This window comes from Ranitomeya imitator, chromosome 9 (assembly GCF_032444005.1).
Source record: "Ranitomeya imitator isolate aRanImi1 chromosome 9, aRanImi1.pri, whole genome shotgun sequence".
Classification (NCBI taxonomy): domain Eukaryota; kingdom Metazoa; phylum Chordata; class Amphibia; order Anura; family Dendrobatidae; genus Ranitomeya; species Ranitomeya imitator.
The window spans coordinates 47,048,161-47,069,042 of record NC_091290.1 but is presented as its reverse complement, the minus strand read 5'-3'; the positions used below and the strand labels follow the sequence as shown (position 1 = coordinate 47,069,042).

General features: G+C 48.1%; 1 protein-coding gene across 2 annotated transcripts in view; it reads right to left on the bottom strand.

The window, feature by feature from the left end:
- The window catches only part of AP2A2 (adaptor related protein complex 2 subunit alpha 2), an 86,872-nt gene extending 70,900 nt beyond the window's left edge, over window positions 1–15,972 (bottom strand). Inside the window, exon 1 of one of the 2 annotated variants that reach the window (XM_069739705.1) lies at window positions 15,715–15,972. In XM_069739705.1, coding sequence (XP_069595806.1) covers window positions 15,715–15,781 — 67 coding nt within the window. In that variant the 5' untranslated portion in view covers window positions 15,782–15,972. The remainder of the gene's footprint in view (window positions 1–15,714) is intronic. The other variant, XM_069739706.1, reaches the window with a different exon arrangement.
- Between the last annotated feature and the right edge of the window lie 4,910 nt (window positions 15,973–20,882).

The following is a 20,882-nucleotide window of genomic DNA, read 5'->3' as shown; positions in this document are numbered from 1 at the left end:
ATTCATCTCAACTAAAAGCCCAGATCCTTACATCAGGAACAGAACTGACATTTATAGCACATTTCATAAGTTTCCCAAATTATGAAAACATTTACCGCACATCCTGCATTGTACCACTGTACCCAATGTATTATATATTTTAGGGGTCAGTCCATTTTACGAGGGGCGATCCAAAAGTAATGATAATCGGTTATTTCTATTGCACACAGAAATTAAAATAAAATGTTTTCTTCTCTCTTAGGTACCCACCAGTCCAGGAAAAAAAAAAAAAAAAAAACACTTCGACCACGATTCCCGGGAGCTACATTCATTTGAATATGAACTGCCGAGGAGTGAATATCAAAATGGAAAAAAAAACGAGCTCAGAGCTGTCATCAAATACCTCTGCTTGAAAAAAAATGACTACCAAAGACATATACAGCGACTTGGTGGAAACATTGGGGGACTCTTCTCCTCCATATTCCACAGTTGCATGCTGGGCCAAGGAATTTAAGCTGGGAAGAACATCGACGGAAGATGAACATCGTGAAGGACGCCCATCCACGTCCCTCAATGAAGAAAACTTGAAACAAGTTGAAGAAGTTGTATTGGCAGATCGAATAGTGACTATCAGGCATGTAGCTGAGGTCCCAGGGATCTCATTTGGCAGTATTCAAAGAATCCTTGCAAAAGAATTGCATATGAGAAAGGTCTCCGCTCGTTGGATGCCAAAAATGTTAACCGACGAGCAACAGAAGAAACGAGTTGACATTTCAATAGTAAATCTCGAAAAGTTCCAAGCAGACAAGGAACATTTTGTGTCATGTTTTTTGACCATGGACGAGACCTGGATCCACCACTTTGATCCCGAAACTAAACAATCGATGACAAGGAAACAAGCCGACGAACCGACGCCGAAGAAATTCAAAGTGTCAAGCTCCGCAGGGAAGGTTATGGCGTCCGTTTTTTGGGACGTTGAAGGAATGATTATGGTGGACTATTTGGAGAAGGGAGCCACTATTACGGGATCCTACTACGCAGAACAAATAAGAAGATTGCGGGAGGCTATCAAGGAGAAAAGGCGCGGCAAACTGCGGGCTGGAGTGCTGTTTCACCAAGATAACGCGCCGGCTCACAAAGCTGCTGTTGCCATGGCTACCATTCAAGAAGCGGGCTTTGAACTGGAGGAACAAACACACCCCCCCCCCCCCCCCATTCGCCAGATCTAGCCCCCAGTGACATCTTTCTCTTTCCTCGGCTCAAGGAACACCTCCGGGGCAAGAAATTTGATGACAACAGCGACATGATAACCGCTGTTGGGGATTTTTTTTTTGAGGGTCAAGATCAAGAATTTTTTTTCGAAGGGATTTCTAAGTTTAGAAAAGAGATGGACTAAATGGATAGACTTGTTAGGAGACCATGTAGAAAAATAAAATTTTTTTGACTATATTCATTGTGTTTAGTATTGATCATCATTACTTTTGGATCGCCCCTCGTATACCGACTCCACAGCCCTCATGTCTGGGGTACAAACCCCAAGACGAAGTCAAAGACACTGACGAAAATAGAGCACACCACTCATTCCCATAAAGAATGAATGGAGCAAAGGTGGAGAATGAGCACTTAAGGGGGTTGAACACTTTCTTGCTGTGCCAGATTATCCTCCTAGGCAGGCCAACACTGGTCTATAAAACGACCACTGGTGGAGGAGCATGTGATCAGACCTGCCCACCACCAGCCATTGTATGGGCAATTAATGAGGAAAACTGCACTAACAGGAGAACGTGGCCAATCCCTTTTAAAGTTTCATGAGATGAGGCAAAGCCCCATTCTCAGGAATTACAGGGGTCTCAGCTGTCAAACCCCAAACAATAAATGAGCCATGGATAGGGTTTAACTTATAAACACCTTTACGATCTCCTTCATACACCCATTTTTTGCTCAGTATGTATATATATATATATATATATATATATATATATATATATATATATATATATATATATATATATATATATATATATATATATATATATATATATATATATATAAAAGAAGAGGACATCGGGGAATAATACATGGCATTCGGTTCCAGAGAAAAAGTAAGAATGAAAAAGATTGACGTCCTGGCTCTCTGGGCCATCCTGGAGCACAGCCGCACTGCGCAGTACTGTGCTGTCCAATGACATTTATGATCCGTACTGCTACAAGGCAGCAGGGTGTAATTGCATTTTCTGCTCCAGCGCAGTGTTCGCACTCATGTGCTCCGGACACGGAAACTATTCAGATTCTATTTTTCAGCCTGACTGTCAAAAATAAATGTGACACTACACCAATGGATAAAATAAATGAAATCTCCTTTAACTCTGCAATAGGGAAAGGGGGGACTTGTCCAGAGAGAAAAGTGCTGTTATCACCCTCCTGCATAATGACTGACAGCCTGCTGGGCAGTGCATGTGTGTACAGAGCAGACTGTCAGTCAATGCAGGGGAGTGATTACAGTGCGCTCACTGTAGAGAGAGCAGTGGCTGCAGGGAGAATATCACTATTTAAACCCTGTAGCTGCAGGTCAATGAATGAATGAATGATACAATATTTAGCTGTCATAGCTTTTTATGACCTGCTTGCCCATGTAGACTGCTTTGGAGGGTTGATCCTACTGACAGATTCCCTTCAAGGAGAAGTTGTCACCACTCCTAAACTGTTTTAATAAATGCTTGTGTTCTGCACGAAATTCTGGATAATTTTTTCTTAGACGCATGCATCATGCCCCGTTCCCGTTATTCCTCCTAGAACTATAGGAATAAATTGACAAGTGGGTGTTAACATTCCCCTTGTCAAAAGTTGCGTGTTCATCCAGAGTCGGATACTGTCAGCAGTGACTGGACAGTGTCAGTCTGTAGGGAAACACCTCTGACTGGTAGCACCAGGTTGCCAATTTATTCACAAAATTTAATAAGAATGACCGAAGCCACACATTAGTATTAGAAAATAATTAACTTTTTAATGTAGAGTACAATCAGTTACTACAGCAGACAATGTAAGGGAATGTGAAAGGTCCTCGAATACTAATAAAGTGACATATGGAAGATTTTCATATAAAGTTCATACCCTCCCTATTTTTTGTTGTTGTTGCAGAGCATTTAAAATATAAACTGAAGAAACAATCCACAATTACAAGACTGGCCGGTTTTAAAAGGGGTTTTCCAGGACCATTTGATTTCTACTATGGGCGTTAACATTAATTACCTGCCTGTTCCACCCAGAGATGCCATGCTGATTGCCAGCTGGCTCCCCGCAGATAGACAGCAGGGAGCCGGTTGTCAGTTAGCATGGCGTTGGCAGTAACATCCAGGTCAACAGAGCAGAAGAGAAGCCGCTGAATCGCTGACGTGACCACTCTGAGCAGGGCACAACTGGCAGGTAGGTACCAACTACTTGTCCAATTAGTTCCTAATACTTGAACCCCAATCAATTGTCAAAATGAGTAAGTGCCCCGATCACAACAGATCACTAGACTATGGCATAAAATGTTAGGACGGGGATACACAATACACCATTATCGGTCCCACCGCCCCAGGAAAGCAGGATAGCCACCAGTATCTAATAGTAGAGTGGTGATCAAACTGTTAGCCAGTACGGGTGCACTACACGTAAAAACATCATCTTGTAGAAGCCTTACCTGTGCATTTAACGCACTAATCACCACCCACATGGATGATGGGAGTGTTAGTGAATATTCATCAGTATTTTGCACCTGCGCTCCCTCCCTCACATACCATGTGGGCCAACCTTCCAGGTACAGGATGTATCTGAACACTGAGTATAGGGGTTTTTTTTTTTAGTAATGTGTTGTAAGCTTTTCTTGGCCTTTACAAGGAGGCGTGGTTCAGAAATTATGCAGAAAAGCCTAAAGACACGCCCCAGAGGATCCTGTGACCAACACCCTTTTGTAAAGACAATAAATAAGCCTTAAATAAAAAAGGTCCATACTTCTAGAAAGGTATGGTGGATTTAATTTAAAAATATATATATAGGCTTGAGAAAGGCTCAGGTGTAGCTGAAACACCTGCATATTGTCTTTAAGAACATGGAGTGCTGCCTGCTTTTGTGAGATATATAGATATAGAAAATTATATATATATATATAATTTTCTATTATCACAAACACGATCACTCTTGACATGGTGACAGGTCATCATCTCCAATGTAATTTTCAACAAGTAGCATCTAATATGGGCCTTATACGCTGCACTCATTGTAATTATACAGTAGATATAAACAATGTAAGTCGCTAAGGCTACGTTCACATTAGCGTTGCGCCGCTGTTGCGTCGGCGACGCAGCGGCGACGCGCCCCTATGTTTAACATAGGGGACGCGTGCGTTTTTTCGGTGGCGTTTTTCGCCACGTGCGTCGTTTCCGACGCTAGCGTCGGACGCAAGAAAATGCAACAAGTTGCATTTTCTGTGCGTCCGATTTTCGTCAAAAACGACGCACGCGTCGCAAAACGCGCGCGTTTTTGCGCGCGTTTGCGCGCGTTTTTCCGTGCGTCGCGCGTTGCGTCGCCGACGCAGGGCGGCGCAACGCTAATGTGAACGTAGCCTAAATGAGCAATGGGCACTGCAGGGGGTAAAGAGTTAATCAATGGGCAGTGTGCCAGCCGCTGTTATGTGCAGCTCTAATGTACTGACAGCATCTTTGGTCTCTATGGTCCTCCACGCGATCGATTATAAAGTAGGACATGGTGGACTATCTCTGATCGACATCATCGGGATACAATAGCCCGGGCACCAGGTAATGTCAATCCACCATGCAAATGCTGCTCCAAGACAGATTAATGATAAAGCGCTCTCATAAATTACTACAATTAGACCATATTTTTCTCTGCTACCAGTGGTTAGATGGGGAGTTATAGAATGACTTATGAGGAATTAAGCAAATATCCCATAATTGGTCTCTGCTGTAAAGGTCAGTGGCAGAAGAAGGAGTCGGCATTTGCTGACTGCTGGATGTAGATTACGTGTTCCGAGTCTATTGTATGGCGGCGGCATCATTTATTCTATTCTCAGCCAGATCTGCAGTGTCTCCAGTTACGGCGGTGCTGATATGGAGCTATCTGGTCACACCATGCTAGGTCACTGAACATAGCGCCATCATACAAGTAGCCAAATACACCATATGGTATAACCCAAGAACTGCCTAATATGGTGCAAGTCTCCCTCTTACCACCCAAGCATTACGAGCATATCCTGTAAGCGTCAAGCTGTGGCCTCCATGGATGTCACTTGTTTTTCCAGCACAACCCACAGATGTTCTGTCAGATTTGGAGACAAGTCATCACCTTGAACGCTATCATGGTCCTCATATCAATCCTGGCAGTGGGCATTTGCCTGCTGCGAACAGAAGCCATAGCTAATATTACTTCTACGAAGGGGTGTACTTGTGTCAAAATAACATCTACGTGAATTCCAGGACGAGGGTTCCCAGCAGAACGTTGAGGGGAGCATCACATTTATTCCCCCGGGTTATCTTCTTCTCATACTGCATCAGGTGCCATCATTTCCTCAAGTAATCAACCCACATGTAATTGGCCATCCAAAGCGAGCGAAATCCAGATTTATCACACCAGGCCACCTTCCTCCATTAACCGTCAGGTTGTGATGGGCACATTCTGGGCTCTTCAGTGGTGGACAGGGTCATTATGGGTACTCTGTCTGGTCTGCAGGTACTCGCCGAGCGGTGAAGCACTACATGGTCCGATATCATGGCCAATTTGTGCTACAGTGGCGTTTGTGGGGCTGGACCAGACATGAGCATCGATGAGCCTTGGGCTTTAATGACCAGTGACTGGTTCACCAGTTGCCTTTCCTTGGACCATTTTTGGTAGGTACAATCCATTGAAGACCTGATACAGCCCAAAAGACCTGGCACTACGTACTGTGGGACTGCTCTGACCCAGTCATCTATCCATCATAATATGGCCCTTGCCAGGTCATGTGTTCATGTGCAAAAGTGCAGCATTTCCTCCACTGTTTTTTGTCGCACCAAAATACACATTAGCAGTAGTCTATTAGGATTATTTTTTGCATTTTTCCCTTTTGGTGCAGATTTGAACTAGAACTTTAATGGAGGAGTTTTTAGTGCAAGATGCTAGGAGACTACTCTTAAAGAGGCCACTGACATTTTTAATTTCAGCAGCTGGAGCGGTGCTACTAAACTACAATCACTGAGCATAGTATTAATACTTATCAGCCGCCGTCTTCAGCGCATCTCCCGTCCCGCACCGCCATCTTGTGACCACAACTTATGATTAACCGGAAATCACAAGCTCAGTGCAAGCCTGAGATCCTCGTTCTGCCTGTCATAGGCCTACATGGAGACGCGACTTGAGCCACAAAATGCTGGAGACCGACAGGAGTGGCACAGATCAAAGATGGCGGCTGGTAAGTCTAAGACTAGGGACAGGGAACTTGGATTGGAAAGCACCACTCCAGCGCTGTAATGCAAAAAAAACGTTGGAGTGGTGCTTTAAAAATAATTGCATTTACATGTAATTTTTCTGGCTACTCATAGAAACAACTATACAGGAAAAAACATTAAAACGGTTCAACAGCATCTTCACTGTGGGCGGGAATTTATGAAATCACATCCAGTTTGGTTAGTTAAAAGTAGGGAATTTCAGCAACAAAAAAATAAATAAATAAATACGCCACTTTAACGCTACGGGGGAACATGGCCTCACTGATACATACACTTGTCCATTTTTCCAGATTCCAACACGAACTTCAAGAACTGACTGATCACTTTCTGCCTGATATATTCCCAATACCTGGTTGGTTTCCTCATCATTATGGCACCTACGTTATTCACCTTCTCCATTATATTGCTATGGCTGATCTGCGTCTATACAATCTGGAGATACACCCCAAACTACAGATGGGTTTCTGAAAGACCACCCTACAGTGCAAAGGCATTCTCAGGCACGCACAATCTATAGTGTACCGGGGTTCGGTCACCAAATCTGTAAATGGAGAAACAGGGCTGCATCATAGATCTATGTAACACACACTCTGTGCCGCACGTTTTATACAGATGTTTCTGTTCCCCAAAGATTCATTTAAGTGGTGACCCCATCTTCTTATACTGGTAAAACTTCAAAGTGCTTGTAAAAAATAAAATAAAGACTTTGTAATTTACCTCTTACTAAAAATCCTCCATGACCCAAAAACAGAAGAAAAAAAAAATTCACTAATTCCTATCGTTTACAGCCTGTTGCCAAGGTGTTCGGCCACTTCAGAAGGGGCCGGTTTCCTAGGCAAGGAGTGTGCACTTGGCAGTAGAGATGAGCGAAGCCAAACTGTGTCCGGTGCTGAACTCGACTTCTGGAGTCCGTTTTACAGTTTCGGAGTCCAGGGAGAGGCGAAACGGGGGAGGCGAAAGCAGAGAGGGGAGACGGGAACGTTTTACTAGCTCTTAAGCTCGGGTTCCCCATCGATTTCAACGGGGTTCAGGTTCAAGTTCGGCTACAGTCCCGGTAGCAGAATCACAAAGCAATAATGGAAAGTTGGATCCCCTCTAATATTAGGGCACAAGTGGGAAAGAATGGAAAGAAAGCTCCGGAAGGTCGAGCTCTGGCCCGGGCGACTGCCGGGTTCTTACAGGCCGATTACTTCTCACACAGACAGGCGTCAGGTCAGCCCGGCTATAATGTGCCGAGGTTTAGGTCGTCTAATCTGGGATTACACCGTGCTTCACGAGTCAGAATATTTAGTAGAACAGAAAGGCCTTGTCACTCCAGCATTATGCTACACGCTCTGCTCCTGCACAGAGGGGGAGGTGGGAGACACCTCGGAAGTAAGTGAACCACCAAAAGCTGGGGTCAGGATAAAAAAAAAAAAAAAATCGACACTGTACCAAACCCATAAAGACCGGATCAGACTGTAAAGAACGCCTTTAATAGGATCCTATCCCCAAAGTGCAGTGAAAAATATGTTAGTGTGGATTTCAGGGCATGCTTGATCAGTCAAGGTTTTGCTCACGTTTTCCTCAAAGACTTAAAGGAACCTTGTTTTTGCTAACCCAACAGAGCCGCATGATGTAGGGGCAGAGATCCTGACTTCAGCGATGTCTCACTTACGGAGCTGCTTGCTGTAGTTTTGATTAAAAGCATTTTTTTCTATGCTGCAGATTCAACAGTTCCGCGCTGCCTCCGGTGTTTATCTGCAGTATTGTCACATACTGTCAGCCAATCACTGAGCTCATTCTGTCTACATCAGAGCCACCGAGATCTGATTGGCTGCAGCCAAACACCAGGGCAGCGACAAAGAGGTAGGGCTAAAGGTGCATGAATTGAGACAACCCCTTTAACTGGGAGAATGAAGACAGAACTACCCCTTTAAGTCTTATTTAACTGATGGCTGTAAACCAGTGTTCACACGGCAACTCGGATGCGGTACAGTTGAAAAATATTCCAACAAGCAGATCCGCACGGTTTGTAAATGACTGCAGCTAAAAGTACTGAAGTGTGAACACTGCCCAAAGGCTTACTTACATGGTGTGGTGAAACTTATGCTTACACCGCAAAATGCATATAAAACTAAATAAAAATAGATACTTATTTGCCATTAAGGATCTTTTTCTGCTCATGCATACAAAACTATAGGCGGAGTTGACATGCAATGAATGTTCTGCAGTCCTTTAACTCCGCGTCAAGGAGAACTTAATTTCGAGAATAACAGCTGTTTTACCCGTAGAACTACAAGACTGATGGCAACGTCCATAAGGTAAAATTAAGTGGCCTGCATCACACAGTTCAAAGCCCACCGAAGCAGCCTTCCTGTGATTTCTGCCTGCGAGTACCTCAGCTGTGTGTGAATGCAGCCTTACAGATCCGCATCTCAAGTCTGAAGATCTCGGCTGGAAGGACCATAGGTCCCCATCATGCAGTTAGCTCAAGTAATCAAGCTTTGGGGTCATGTCAGACTTTGGGAGGTCCAACGGAAGCAAAAACGCACCTGGTCTAAAATGGAGCAACTTTTGTGAAAACAGCTCTTAAGTTAAAATCATAATTCGTAAATAATTATGGAGATACACAGTTCTGCGCAGTAGCTGGAGATGTTGGGATTGTTTGATCAAGATATTTTCAAAGTTTTAGTCTATAAGGATTACTCAGTGGTGCTGAGGTAAAAAGAGGCTGCTCACACTGCTATCTGATCTAATACTGGAGCTACCAGGAGTGCTGAGGTCTATCTGATCTAATACTGGAGATACTAAGAGTGCTGAGGTAAGATGAGGCTGCTCACACTGCTGTCCACCCTGTCTATCTGATTTAATACTGGAGATACCAGGAGTGCTGAGGTCTATCTGATCTAATACTGGAGATACCAAGAGTGCTGAGGTAAGAAGAAGAGGCTGCTCACACTGCTGTCCACCTGATCTAATACTGGAGATACCACTAGTACTGAAGTAAAAGAGGCTTCTCACACTGCTGTCCACCCTGTCTACCTGATCTAATACTGGAGATACCAGGAGTGCTGAAGTAAGAAGAGACTGCTCACACTGCAATCCACCCCATCTATCTGATCTAATACTGGAGATACCAGAGGTGCAGAGATAAGAAGAGGCTGCTCACACTGCTGTCCACCATGTCTATCTGATCTAATACTGGAGATACCAGGAGTGCTGAGGTCTATCTGATCTAATACTGGAGATACCAAGAGTGCTGAGGTAAGAAGAGGCTGCTCACACTGCTGTCCACCTGATCTAATACTGGAGATATCACTAGTACTGAAGTAAAAGAGGCTTCTCACACTGCTGTCCACCCTGTCTACCTGATCTAATACTGGACATACCAGGAGTGCTGAAGTAAGAAGAGGCTGCTCACACTGCAATCCACCCCATCTATCTGATCTACTACTGGAGATACCAAAGGTGCAGAGATAAGAAGAGGCTGCTCACACTGCTGTCCTCCCTGTCTATCTGATCTAATACTGGAGATACCAGGAGTGCTGAGGTAAGAAGAGGCTGCTCACACTGCTGTCCACCTGATCTAATACTGGAGATACCACTAGTACTTTAGTAAAAGAGGCTTCTCACACTGCTGTCCACCCTGTCTACCTGATCTAATACTGGACATACCAGGAGTGCTGAAGTAAGAAGAGGCTGCTCACACTGCTGTCCAACCTCATCTACCTGATCTAATACTGGAGATACCAGGGGTACTGAAAAAAAGAGGCCACTCACACTGCTGGCTACCCTGTCTGATCTAATACTGGAGATACCAGGAGTGCTGAGGTCTATCTGATCTAATACTGGAGATACCAAGAGTGCTGAGGTAAGAAGAGGCTGCTCACACTGCTGTCCACCTGATCTAATACTGGAGATATCACTAGTACTGAAGTAAAAGAGGCTTCTCACACTGCTGTCCACCCTGTCTACCTGATCTAATACTGGACATACCAGGAGTGCTGAAGTAAGAAGAGGCTGCTCACACTGCAATCCACCCCATCTATCTGATCTACTACTGGAGATACCAAAGGTGCAGAGATAAGAAGAGGCTGCTCACACTGCTGTCCTCCCTGTCTATCTGATCTAATACTGGAGATACCAGGAGTGCTGAGGTAAGAAGAGGCTGCTCACACTGCTGTCCACCTGATCTAATACTGGAGATACCACTAGTACTTTAGTAAAAGAGGCTTCTCACACTGCTGTCCACCCTGTCTACCTGATCTAATACTGGACATACCAGGAGTGCTGAAGTAAGAAGAGGCTGCTCACACTGCTGTCCAACCTCATCTACCTGATCTAATACTGGAGATACCAGGGGTACTGAAAAAAAGAGGCCACTCACACTGCTGGCTACCCTGTCTGATCTAATACTGGAGATACCAGGAGTACTGAAGTAAGATGAGGCTGCTCACACTGCCGTCCACCCCATCTATCTTATCTAATACTGGAGATGCCAGAGGTGCAGAGGTAAGAAGAGGCTGCTCATACTGCTGCCCACCTGATCTAATACTGGAGATACCAGGAGTACTGAAGAAAGAGACCACTCACACTGGTGTCCACCCTGTCTACATTATATAATACTGGAGTTCCCAGAGGTGCAGCAGTAAGAGGCGGCTGCTCACACTACTATTCACCCTGTCTATCAGATCTAATACTGGAGATACCAGGAGTACTGAAGTAAGATGAGGCTGCTCACACTGCCGTCCACCCCATCTATCTTATCTAATATTGGAGATACCAGAGGTGCAGAGGTAAGAAGAGGCTGCTCATACTGCTGTCCACCTGATCTAATACTGGAGATACCAGGAGTACTGAAGAAAGAGACCACTCACACTGGTGTCCACCCTGTCTACATTATATAATACTGGAGATCCCAGAGGTGCAGCAGTAAGAGGCGGCTGCTCACACTACTGTTCACCCTGTCTATCTGATCTAATACTGGAGATACCAGGAGTGCTGAACTAAGAAGGAGGATGCTCTCACTGCTGTCCTCCATGTCCATCTGATCTAAGAAGGATGGCCGCTTGCCAAATATCAAATGCATCAGCCCTGCTAATTAGCATATGATGGGGTGCATAACAGCTTGCTAAATAACCCAATGTATATGTGGATCATCAAAGTGATTTTCTGGATTTATTCAAGAAAGCAAAAGGAAGATATTCTCTCTTTATAGCCAAAGGTCATGTGCCTAAGGGGGTATGTGCACACGTTGCGGATTTGGCTGCGGAATTTTCGGCACTGATTCTGTAGAATATGCAGGTAAAATGACCTGCGTTTTACCTGCGGATTCCATGTGGGTTTTCTGCGGATTTTGCAGATTTTATGCGGATTTTGCCAGCGTTTTTAAACCAGTGGATTCCTATAAAGGAATAGGTGTAAAACGACTCAGAATCCGCACAAAGAATTGACATGCTGCGGAAAATAAGCCGCTGCGTTTCTGCGTGGAATTTTCCCCAGCATGTGCACTGCGAATTTGGTTTTCTGTGGGTTTACATGGTACTGTACACCGCATGGAAAACTGCTGCGGAACCGCAGGGCCAAATCCGCAACGTGTGCACAGACCCTAAGAGCGCTAAAAACTGCACAATAAAACTACTATAAACCCAACTTTACAACAATACTCTCTTTTCCTGCTACTACTGTTAAAAGCCTTCCCAGCCCCATTAAAATGTACCACCACCAAGAGGGCTGGGGTTATGCTCTGCTATTATAGTGTCTCCAGTAGCGCTAGGACCCACAGAAGTATACAGCACTTTCCATCAACTCCAACCATAGACCTAGGACTACAATGGAGCTCTACAATAAAACATGATCACAAGTCCTTGACTTGTCCTCATCTTAAGGCTGATTCAGGGAAAACTGGATGGACCAAATTTTCATCTTTTTTGATAATTCTCAGAGGTGCAGCATCGATAACACGCCATTAAATCCATAGGCATCCCCCTCTGTGGGATTTTTTGCCCCTTCACCGGGCAAAGTATTTGAGAGGTCAGCTGCAGACGTTGGATGGCAGCACTTGGCTTTTAATCTTCATTCTAGGTCATCCACAAGGTGTTGAACGGGGATGAGGTCCAAGCTCTGTGCGGCCAGTCAAGATCTCCTGCACCAAACTCCCCCAATTACGCCTTTATGGACCCTGCTTTGTGCACAGTCTCGCTGGCACAAAAAAGATCCTCCTCAAACAGTTCTCAGAAAGATGGAAGCTATAATTATCCAAAATGTCTTCTACCAAAGTATTAAGATTTCCCTTAAGAGCAAAAAAAAAAGGGTCGAAGCATGAAAAACCAAGCCCAGATTATCCCTCCACCAAACTCTACAGAAGGCACGATGTTGTCAGGAGGGCAACGTTTTTCTGGCAATTGCGAAACCCAGACTCCCATCAGACACCAGATATAGAAGTGTGATCCGTCACGGCACAGCCCCGAGATGGTCTACTGTATACCACTCCATCCGACGTTTATTGTGCTTGGTAATGTAAGGCTTAAATGCAGCTGTCCAGACATGGAAATTCAGGCCATAAAGCTCCGAGCAGAGGGCATAGTTTTTATGGTAAAGTTAATGCAAAAGTAGGTTTGGACTCTGCAGTAATGGATGCAGTAGCACGGTGGTGACTTCTGCCCCTCAGCACTGGACCCCCTGCTGTGTAATGTTACGGGGTCTCCACTTCGTTCCTGAGTTGCTGCGGTTCCTTCCACTTCTCATTGTCACTCACAGGTGATGGAAGAAGATTTAGATGGGAAGAAATGACCTGAACGGACTTGTTACCCCGGTGGCTCCTATTACAGGCCGCGCTGTCATTGGAGAGCTCTGCACCACCGGCTGATCTGTCTCGTTAGTAATGGCTGACGGCATGGCGGGGAGCAGAGGTTATACACCGGGAAAATGGGGCTGGATGCTCTATACCAGGGGGCAGTGGGACTGAATGAAAACCTGGAATTCAGTGATAACTATATGCAGAAAAGTGACAGGTCTTAGTCAGTATGCAGGTCGGGCAGTCAGGGCTCCAGGTAAGGGGAACGCCCACCACCGTGGAGCATCGCCCACCACCGTGGAGCATCGCCCACCACCGTGGAGCATCGCCCACCACCGTGGAGCATCGCCCACCACCGTGGAGCATCGCCCACCACCGTGGAGCATCGCCCACCACCGTGGAGCATCGCCCACCACCGTGGAGCATCGCCCACCACCGTGGAGCATCGCCCACCACCGTGGAGCATCGCCCACCACCGTGGAGCATCGCCCACCACCGTGGAGCATCGCCCACCACCGTGGAGCATCGCCCACCACCGTGGAGCATCGCCCACCACCGTGGAGCATCGCCCACCACCGTGGAGCATCGCCCACCACCGTGGAGCATCGCCCACCACCGTGGAGCATCGCCCACCACCGTGGAGCATCGCCCACCACCGTGGAGCATCGCCCACCACCGTGGAGCATCGCCCACCACCGTGGAGCATCGCCCACCACCGTGGAGCATCGCCCACCACCGTGGAGCATCGCCCACCACCGTGGAGCATCGCCCACCACCGTGGAGCATCGCCCACCACCGTGGAGCATCGCCCACCACCGTGGAGCATCGCCCACCACCGTGGAGCATCGCCCACCACCGTGGAGCATCGCCCACCACCGTGGAGCATCGCCCACCACCGTGGAGCATCGCCCACCACCGTGGAGCATCGCCCACCACCGTGGAGCATCGCCCACACAGGCTGCCAGTGTCAGATACAAGAGATATATGGCTGAAGCACGAGGCAGAGTACAGAGCTGGCCAGGATGTTAGCCATGATTTATGGCTGTTGGGATCACCCACTGTACGCTCCGGTGTTATTCACAATCACGGCCTGGACATCACATACGGACCCTACATATCTGGCGGTGAATACGAGCGCGATCAGACACTACTGATCATAAAAATCGTCCTCAATATTGCAAATCTTATCCTTCATGTGCAATAAATCTGTGCGGACAGAAAACGTGCAAATAAAAACTATCAACAAATAGATCAGAAAATAAAAGGTAATGATGAGTTTTAGCTTGTGGACACAGCGCTCCCCAATACTGACCTACAGAAATATCTGCACAGTCACCCCATTATGGCACCTACATCCTCCATAACACTGCACAGCCTGGCCCTCCTCCAGGGTCACACACTGCACGGCGCAGCCCGACCCTCCTCCAGGGTCACACACTGCACGGCGCAGCCCGACCCTCCTCCAGGGTCACACACTGCACGGCCGTGCCCTTTTCTGGGGGGGCACACACACTGCACGGCCCTGCCCTTTTCTGGGGGGCACACACACACACACTGCACGGCCCTGCCCTTTTCTGGGGGGCACACACACACACTGCACGGCCCTGCCCTTTTCTGGGGGGCACACACACACACTGCACGGCCCTGCCCTTTTCTGGGGGGCACACACACACACTGCACAGCCCTGCCCTTTTCTGGGGGGCACACACACACACTGCACAGCCCTGCCCTTTTCTGGGGGGCACACACACACACTGCACAGCCCTGCCCTTTTCTGGGGGGCACACACACACACTGCACAGCCCTGCCCTTTTCTGGGGGGCACACACACACACTGCACAGCCCTGCCCTTTTCTGGGGGGCACACACACACACACTGCACAGCCCTGCCCTTTTCTGGGGGGCACACACACACTGCACAGCCCTGCCCTTTTCTGGGGGGCACACACACACTGCACAGCCCTGCCCTTTTCTGGGGGGCGCACACACACACTGCACAGCCCTGCCCTTTTCTGGGGGGCGCACACACACACTGCACAGCCCTGCCCTTTTCTGGGGGACGCACACACTGCACAGCCCTGCCCTTTTCTGGGGGGCACACACACTGCACAGCCCTGCCCTTTTCTGGGGGGGCACACACACACTGCACAGCCCTGCCCTTTTCTGGGGGGCACACACACTGCACAACCCTGCCCTTTTCTGGGGGGCACACACACACACACACACACACACACTGCACAGCCCTGCCCTTTTCTGGGGGGCACACACACACACACACACACTGCACAGCCCTGCCCTTTTCTGGGGGGCACACTGGATGCAATGGCCTGGACATTGAGTGCCCCCTAATTCCCAGCACCAGCGGTATGCACAGCACCATAAGCAGAGCGCCCCCTGCCGGCATCAGCGCCAGTAACGGTCCCCGCTATGTAATGATGTCTCCTCTGTATGTGGCCAGCTCTGCCGAATACTCACAGTTCCTGATATCTGAGATAAACACGGCCAGGCCCCGCATCCCATCTCCCTTGGACACGGCAGGCATCTTCCCCAGAGAGAAGGGGGCAACGCCCGGACCCAATAAGAAGCAGAGGGGCCCCGGGCCGGTGCGCTGAGCTGTAACGTGACCGGGTTATGACTGATGCGTCTCCTCCGGCCCGGCGCGCCCCCGACTACACCTCGCACTGAGAGCAGGAGACGGGACCGCGCACTGAGCCGCAGAGATCGCGCCGGGGAGATGTCACAGGAAGCGCGGTCACAGCGCCGCCTCCTCGGCTTATATAGAGGGGGCGTGGTTCTGTTGTGGACGTCACGTGATTGGACGAATAGCAATTCGAACATTTACATATCTGCATGTGATTCTGCCGGCTGTGGCTCTAGTGAGGCTCGGGCGTGCGGGTGTCCGCGGCGGGTGTGCGGGCATGGTGTAGTCACCGGGATAACCCTTCAAGGGATGGTCCACCTTTGGCATTTATATCAAAATCCTACCAGGCATATACAGTTTGACTTAATGTTTGCTGAAACATCTACTTTTATTTAATATGCAAATTAGGGAGCTAGTGCACCCTGGGAGTGGCCAAAGAGCCCTCATTTGCACATTAAGTACAAGTAGATTTATTTATGTTAAGTATGACTTTTATAGGGGGTTATGTCCCAGATATGACTGGTTCTGCATTTTTATTGGCATTTCTGGGGGTGAGAGACTCCCTGTAACTAAGAATCCATCTGAATGTCTGTAGATATCTTCTGGCCGTATCTATTCCAGACCTGGGGCAGAGGGGCTTTTATGCTTCATGAGTGGGTGAAGTCTCACTTTTGTTAAAGGGATTGTCAGGAAAGTCTACAGTCACTGTGACCGCAGACTTCTAAACTCACACAGTGTGTGTATCACATCGGAGCCAACGGATCACACCGACACTAGAGAATCCTGACTGTGTGGATTCAGAAGTCTGCGGTCACAGAGTGACTTTAGACTTTCATGACAAACCTAGAAACCCCTTTAAATGCTGTTTTCAGAGATTGACAGAAGCAGTTAAGTGGTTAAAGTGCTCCATTCGCTGCTGCTAGTCCAGATGAACACATCTGTACTTGGAATACTATGCACAGATTGTCTATGGGTGACCTGATGCGAACTTGACATCCTTACGTCACAGTCAGACGACCATATAAATCGAACAGCACTGCACGGACTGGCCGGTGGCTCTCCTGACTCGATCATGACAGCTGCTTAGAAATACAATGCAGCTGTCACACTTGGGTTGATATACCCACTGGCCAGTTCGTGCATTGCCTTGTAATTTCGGGTTTGTATACCCGCCGGCCAGTCCGTGCATTGCGTTCCAATTTCAGGTTGGTATAACCGCCGGTCAATCTGTGCATTGCGTTCCAATTTCAGGTTGGTATACCCGCCGGCCAGTCCGTGCATTGCCTTCCAATTCCAGGTTGGTATAGCTGCCGGCCAGTCCGTGCATTGCCTTCCAATTCCAGGTTGGTATACCCGCCGGCCAGTCCGTGCATTGTGTTCGATTTCGGTCTGATTTCTTTTACCGTCTGCCTTACAGGCATTCATGAAACTGTTGAATTCAGGTTAAGAGACCGTGGCTGATCCGTACTACACAGACGTGTGAACCAGGCAGGTGCCAGCTGTATTGCACAGTCGGCACCTGAAATATATAGCATGGGCTCAGCTCCTGAGCCTGCTCTATACACCTGCACCCGACATGAGATGTACCAGAACATCCTATGTCAAGAAGGGTTTATAGGTGCAATATTTGCCAATAAATATAGCTATAAAATAACTGTGGAGAGACGTAGGGATTAGTGATGAGCGAGTGTGGCGCCCCAGGGTCCTGGTTGTCACAGTGGTATTGCTTTCCTAAAGGGGAGAGTGATGCTACGTTTGGAGGCCAAGAAGGATAACTGCATCCAGGTATCACAAACATGCAACACATTCATACTCCAGGCCACCAGGGGGAGCTTTTGATCCTATTTACTAGGTGACTCCCCATATATATATAATAGGTAGTCTATAGGGAAAGTCATTGAGTCCATCAGGGAAGCTGTTCCTGGCAGGAGCGAATTCCTGTCAGGACAGAGGAGAGGGTCCACGGAGCTGTGTATGCCCTAAGAGCTGCAGCTCCCACAAAGAGACATTTGGAAGGCAGAATTGTATTGCAGCGAGCGTGAAGGAAGGCAAAGCAAAGGAGAAGATGCCAGAAGGGGACCAGCCCCGAACAGGCTGCCTCCTTCTGAGGCGCAGAACACCGATAGCCAGAACACCATGGTAGTAAGGACCTCTATACCTTACTTCAGAGACCGGCAGGACAGCTAATTGCATGTTACCTGTCCGCACCTACACCCAGGAGGCACGGTGGCACCCCTCAGAGGCCGGGGCATGCTAGAGTCCCTTAAACAGCCTCAAGCCACCAGTCATACGGGTTTTGTCCTATCCGACTACGGGGGACAGAGAGAGAGACACTACATCTGTGAGGACCTTATTTGAAGCTTATGCAGTAAGGGACTACACCACTACAGCGCAAGGGAAGGCTATTGATTGCCACCTGGACAAGGGAACTCTGGACTTGCCTCCGAACCGGCTGGAGTCTGCCTGCCCTGTGGTCTGGTGCCCTGGATGCTGAAGTCTTCAGTAAAGGTAAAGAGACTGCAACCTTGTGTCCTCGTTCTTCACTGCGCCATTCACCATCTACATACTGAGAAGCCCTGGGGATATACTTCACCTGTGGGAAGGTATACCATCTAGCTGCCATAACATCACCCCAGCGGACCCCTAAGCAGTGCATCCTGACCGAATACCACAGGTGGCGTCACAAACATAAACTTTATCCCTTTAAAGACCTTTCCCTTTTATACGGACGTCCCAGGGCCAGGGACCGGGTCAGCCACCGTGACATCCCCCTTTGAGCCAACCGGACCTGGTACCGAGTAACCCTCTTGCCATGACGGGGTGCCCCACAAGCGTGCTCGAATAAGGCGTTATCATGCTCGTGTCCTAATCGAGTATTTCGGCGTGCTTGAAATATATGTGTAACACCCCTGGTAACCGGTTGTTACAGTGATGTTGCCTTCCTTTCTGGGAGAGTGATATCACGCTTGGGGGCAAGGAGGATTCTCTTTACCAGGTAGGCACTCACATTCAACACAGTCTGAATCCAGGCCAGAAGGAGGAGCTCAAGACCCGGATCCAGGAGAGCTTCCCTTAGCTATAGGCTTCCTGGTCTGGAGGAGGAGTCAGGCAGTCTAGAGGAGAGAGTGAGAGGAGAAGGACGTCTGGAACAGACAGAGGGGCCAAGCAGCCACGTGGGAGCTGCGACCCCTGGAGAGAGTGAGAATTTGAAGGAGTTGAATAGTGGAGGAGCTTAGAGGAAAGGAGCACAGTGGAGGAAGAGGCTCAGCAGGGGAACAGCGGAAGGACACCCTCAGAGCCAGAGCGCAGAAACCAGGTACCGGGAGCCCAAGGTCGTGTTGTTCCCCAGGACGCACAACAGAACCAGAGGGCATAGGACTGTATGTCAATGCCCTCATCAAGTCTGAGGTGAAGAAGTAACCTGAGAGCCCGGGTCGTGATAGAGACCCTATAAACAGGCTCACACTGCCTATCGTACAGACATCTGTCTTAGGACAGGAGAGAGGGGACTTTGCAACCAAGCTTCAAGCGGCAGGGACCTCACCAACTAAAGTAGCGCAAGTAGGAAAGGCTTACGGACCTCACCTGGGAGAGGGATCCCCTATTGCCTCCAAGCCTGCCGGACCACAGCTACCCTGCACTTGGTTCCCTGGACTGAGGGCTGCTATAATCAGTAAACCAGGTAAAGACTGCAAACCTGTGTCCTCGTTCTTTGCCATACCATCCACCACACCATCGGTGCCCTACACCTGGGAAGCCCTGGGAACCCCGCTTCACCTGTGGGAAGTGTCACCATCTTGCTGCATACCATCACCCCAGGGGACCCCTTTAAGCAGCATCGGTCCCCACTCCACAGGTGGCGTCACGAACAATAAACTTTATTCATGAAATCCCTAAAAGACTTTCCCCTTAAATTGGGCGCCCAGGGCCACGGACCAGGTCGCAGCCACCGTGACATCCCATCCCCTTTAAGCACTGGACCCGGTACCGAGTACCCCAGGCCCTGGCGGGCGACTCATATGCTCAAGTCGCTGGAGCTACATATCTCAGGTCTGTTTGCGAGCCGCAGCACGTGCAGGGATTGTCTGTTTGTTAGGCAGGTCCTGCATGTGTTGCAGCTGTCGAACAGCCGCGAGACATGCAGCCACGGGGACTCGAACATTTTTTCGAGCATACTGAAAATATTCGATGAGGACACGAGCATGATCTGATAACACCTTATTAGAGCACACGCGCTCATCACTATTAGGGATGCAATGCAATCTTTGATTTATAATTCTCAGTTGCAAATATTGCAACTCTACATCTCCATCAGTGCTGGTAATTATACCGGCTTACTTGTAACACGTTTAATTCTGTGCTGCCGGTAGGTAAGGATGGATGAGAACGGTATTCAGGAATGCGGTTTATTTGTCAACGCATTTCGAAATTACAAACTTCATCAGGACAAATCACTGTGATTTGTCCTGATGAAGGAATTTGGAACTTCAAAACGCGTTGAAAAATAAACCGCATTCCTGAATACCGTTCTCCTCTTCCATCCTTGACTACCGGCAGCGCAGAATTAACCCTATCATTCCATTTCAGCTGTTATTTTAGCCTGTGGGGCTGCAGCAGCCTTGAGCCTTTTAGTGGTTGTGGTTACACAGCCATACCAGGTGAGTACCATTTGCCTTTGGTCTCCCCATTGTCACTCGGATAAAACCCTATTGCGCTTATTGTTATTGCAGTTTTCCTACCTGCATCTGCACGTATCTGATCAATTTCTCTCCCATCAGACCAACACAGATGTAAACTGACGTGTGCGAGTGTGGAGTCCTGTCCTCCAGGCGCCCCATGGACCCTCCCGTAAATGGCTTTTCATCTATTTGAAATCTTACCAATCTACCAAATGACTTATTAGGATAAGCTAGAGTACTATTATAAAGGATACACAATACGACGACCTCTGCTGCACCAAAATTTGGATTTTATTGATATGCAAATTAGGCCATTTGGTGCA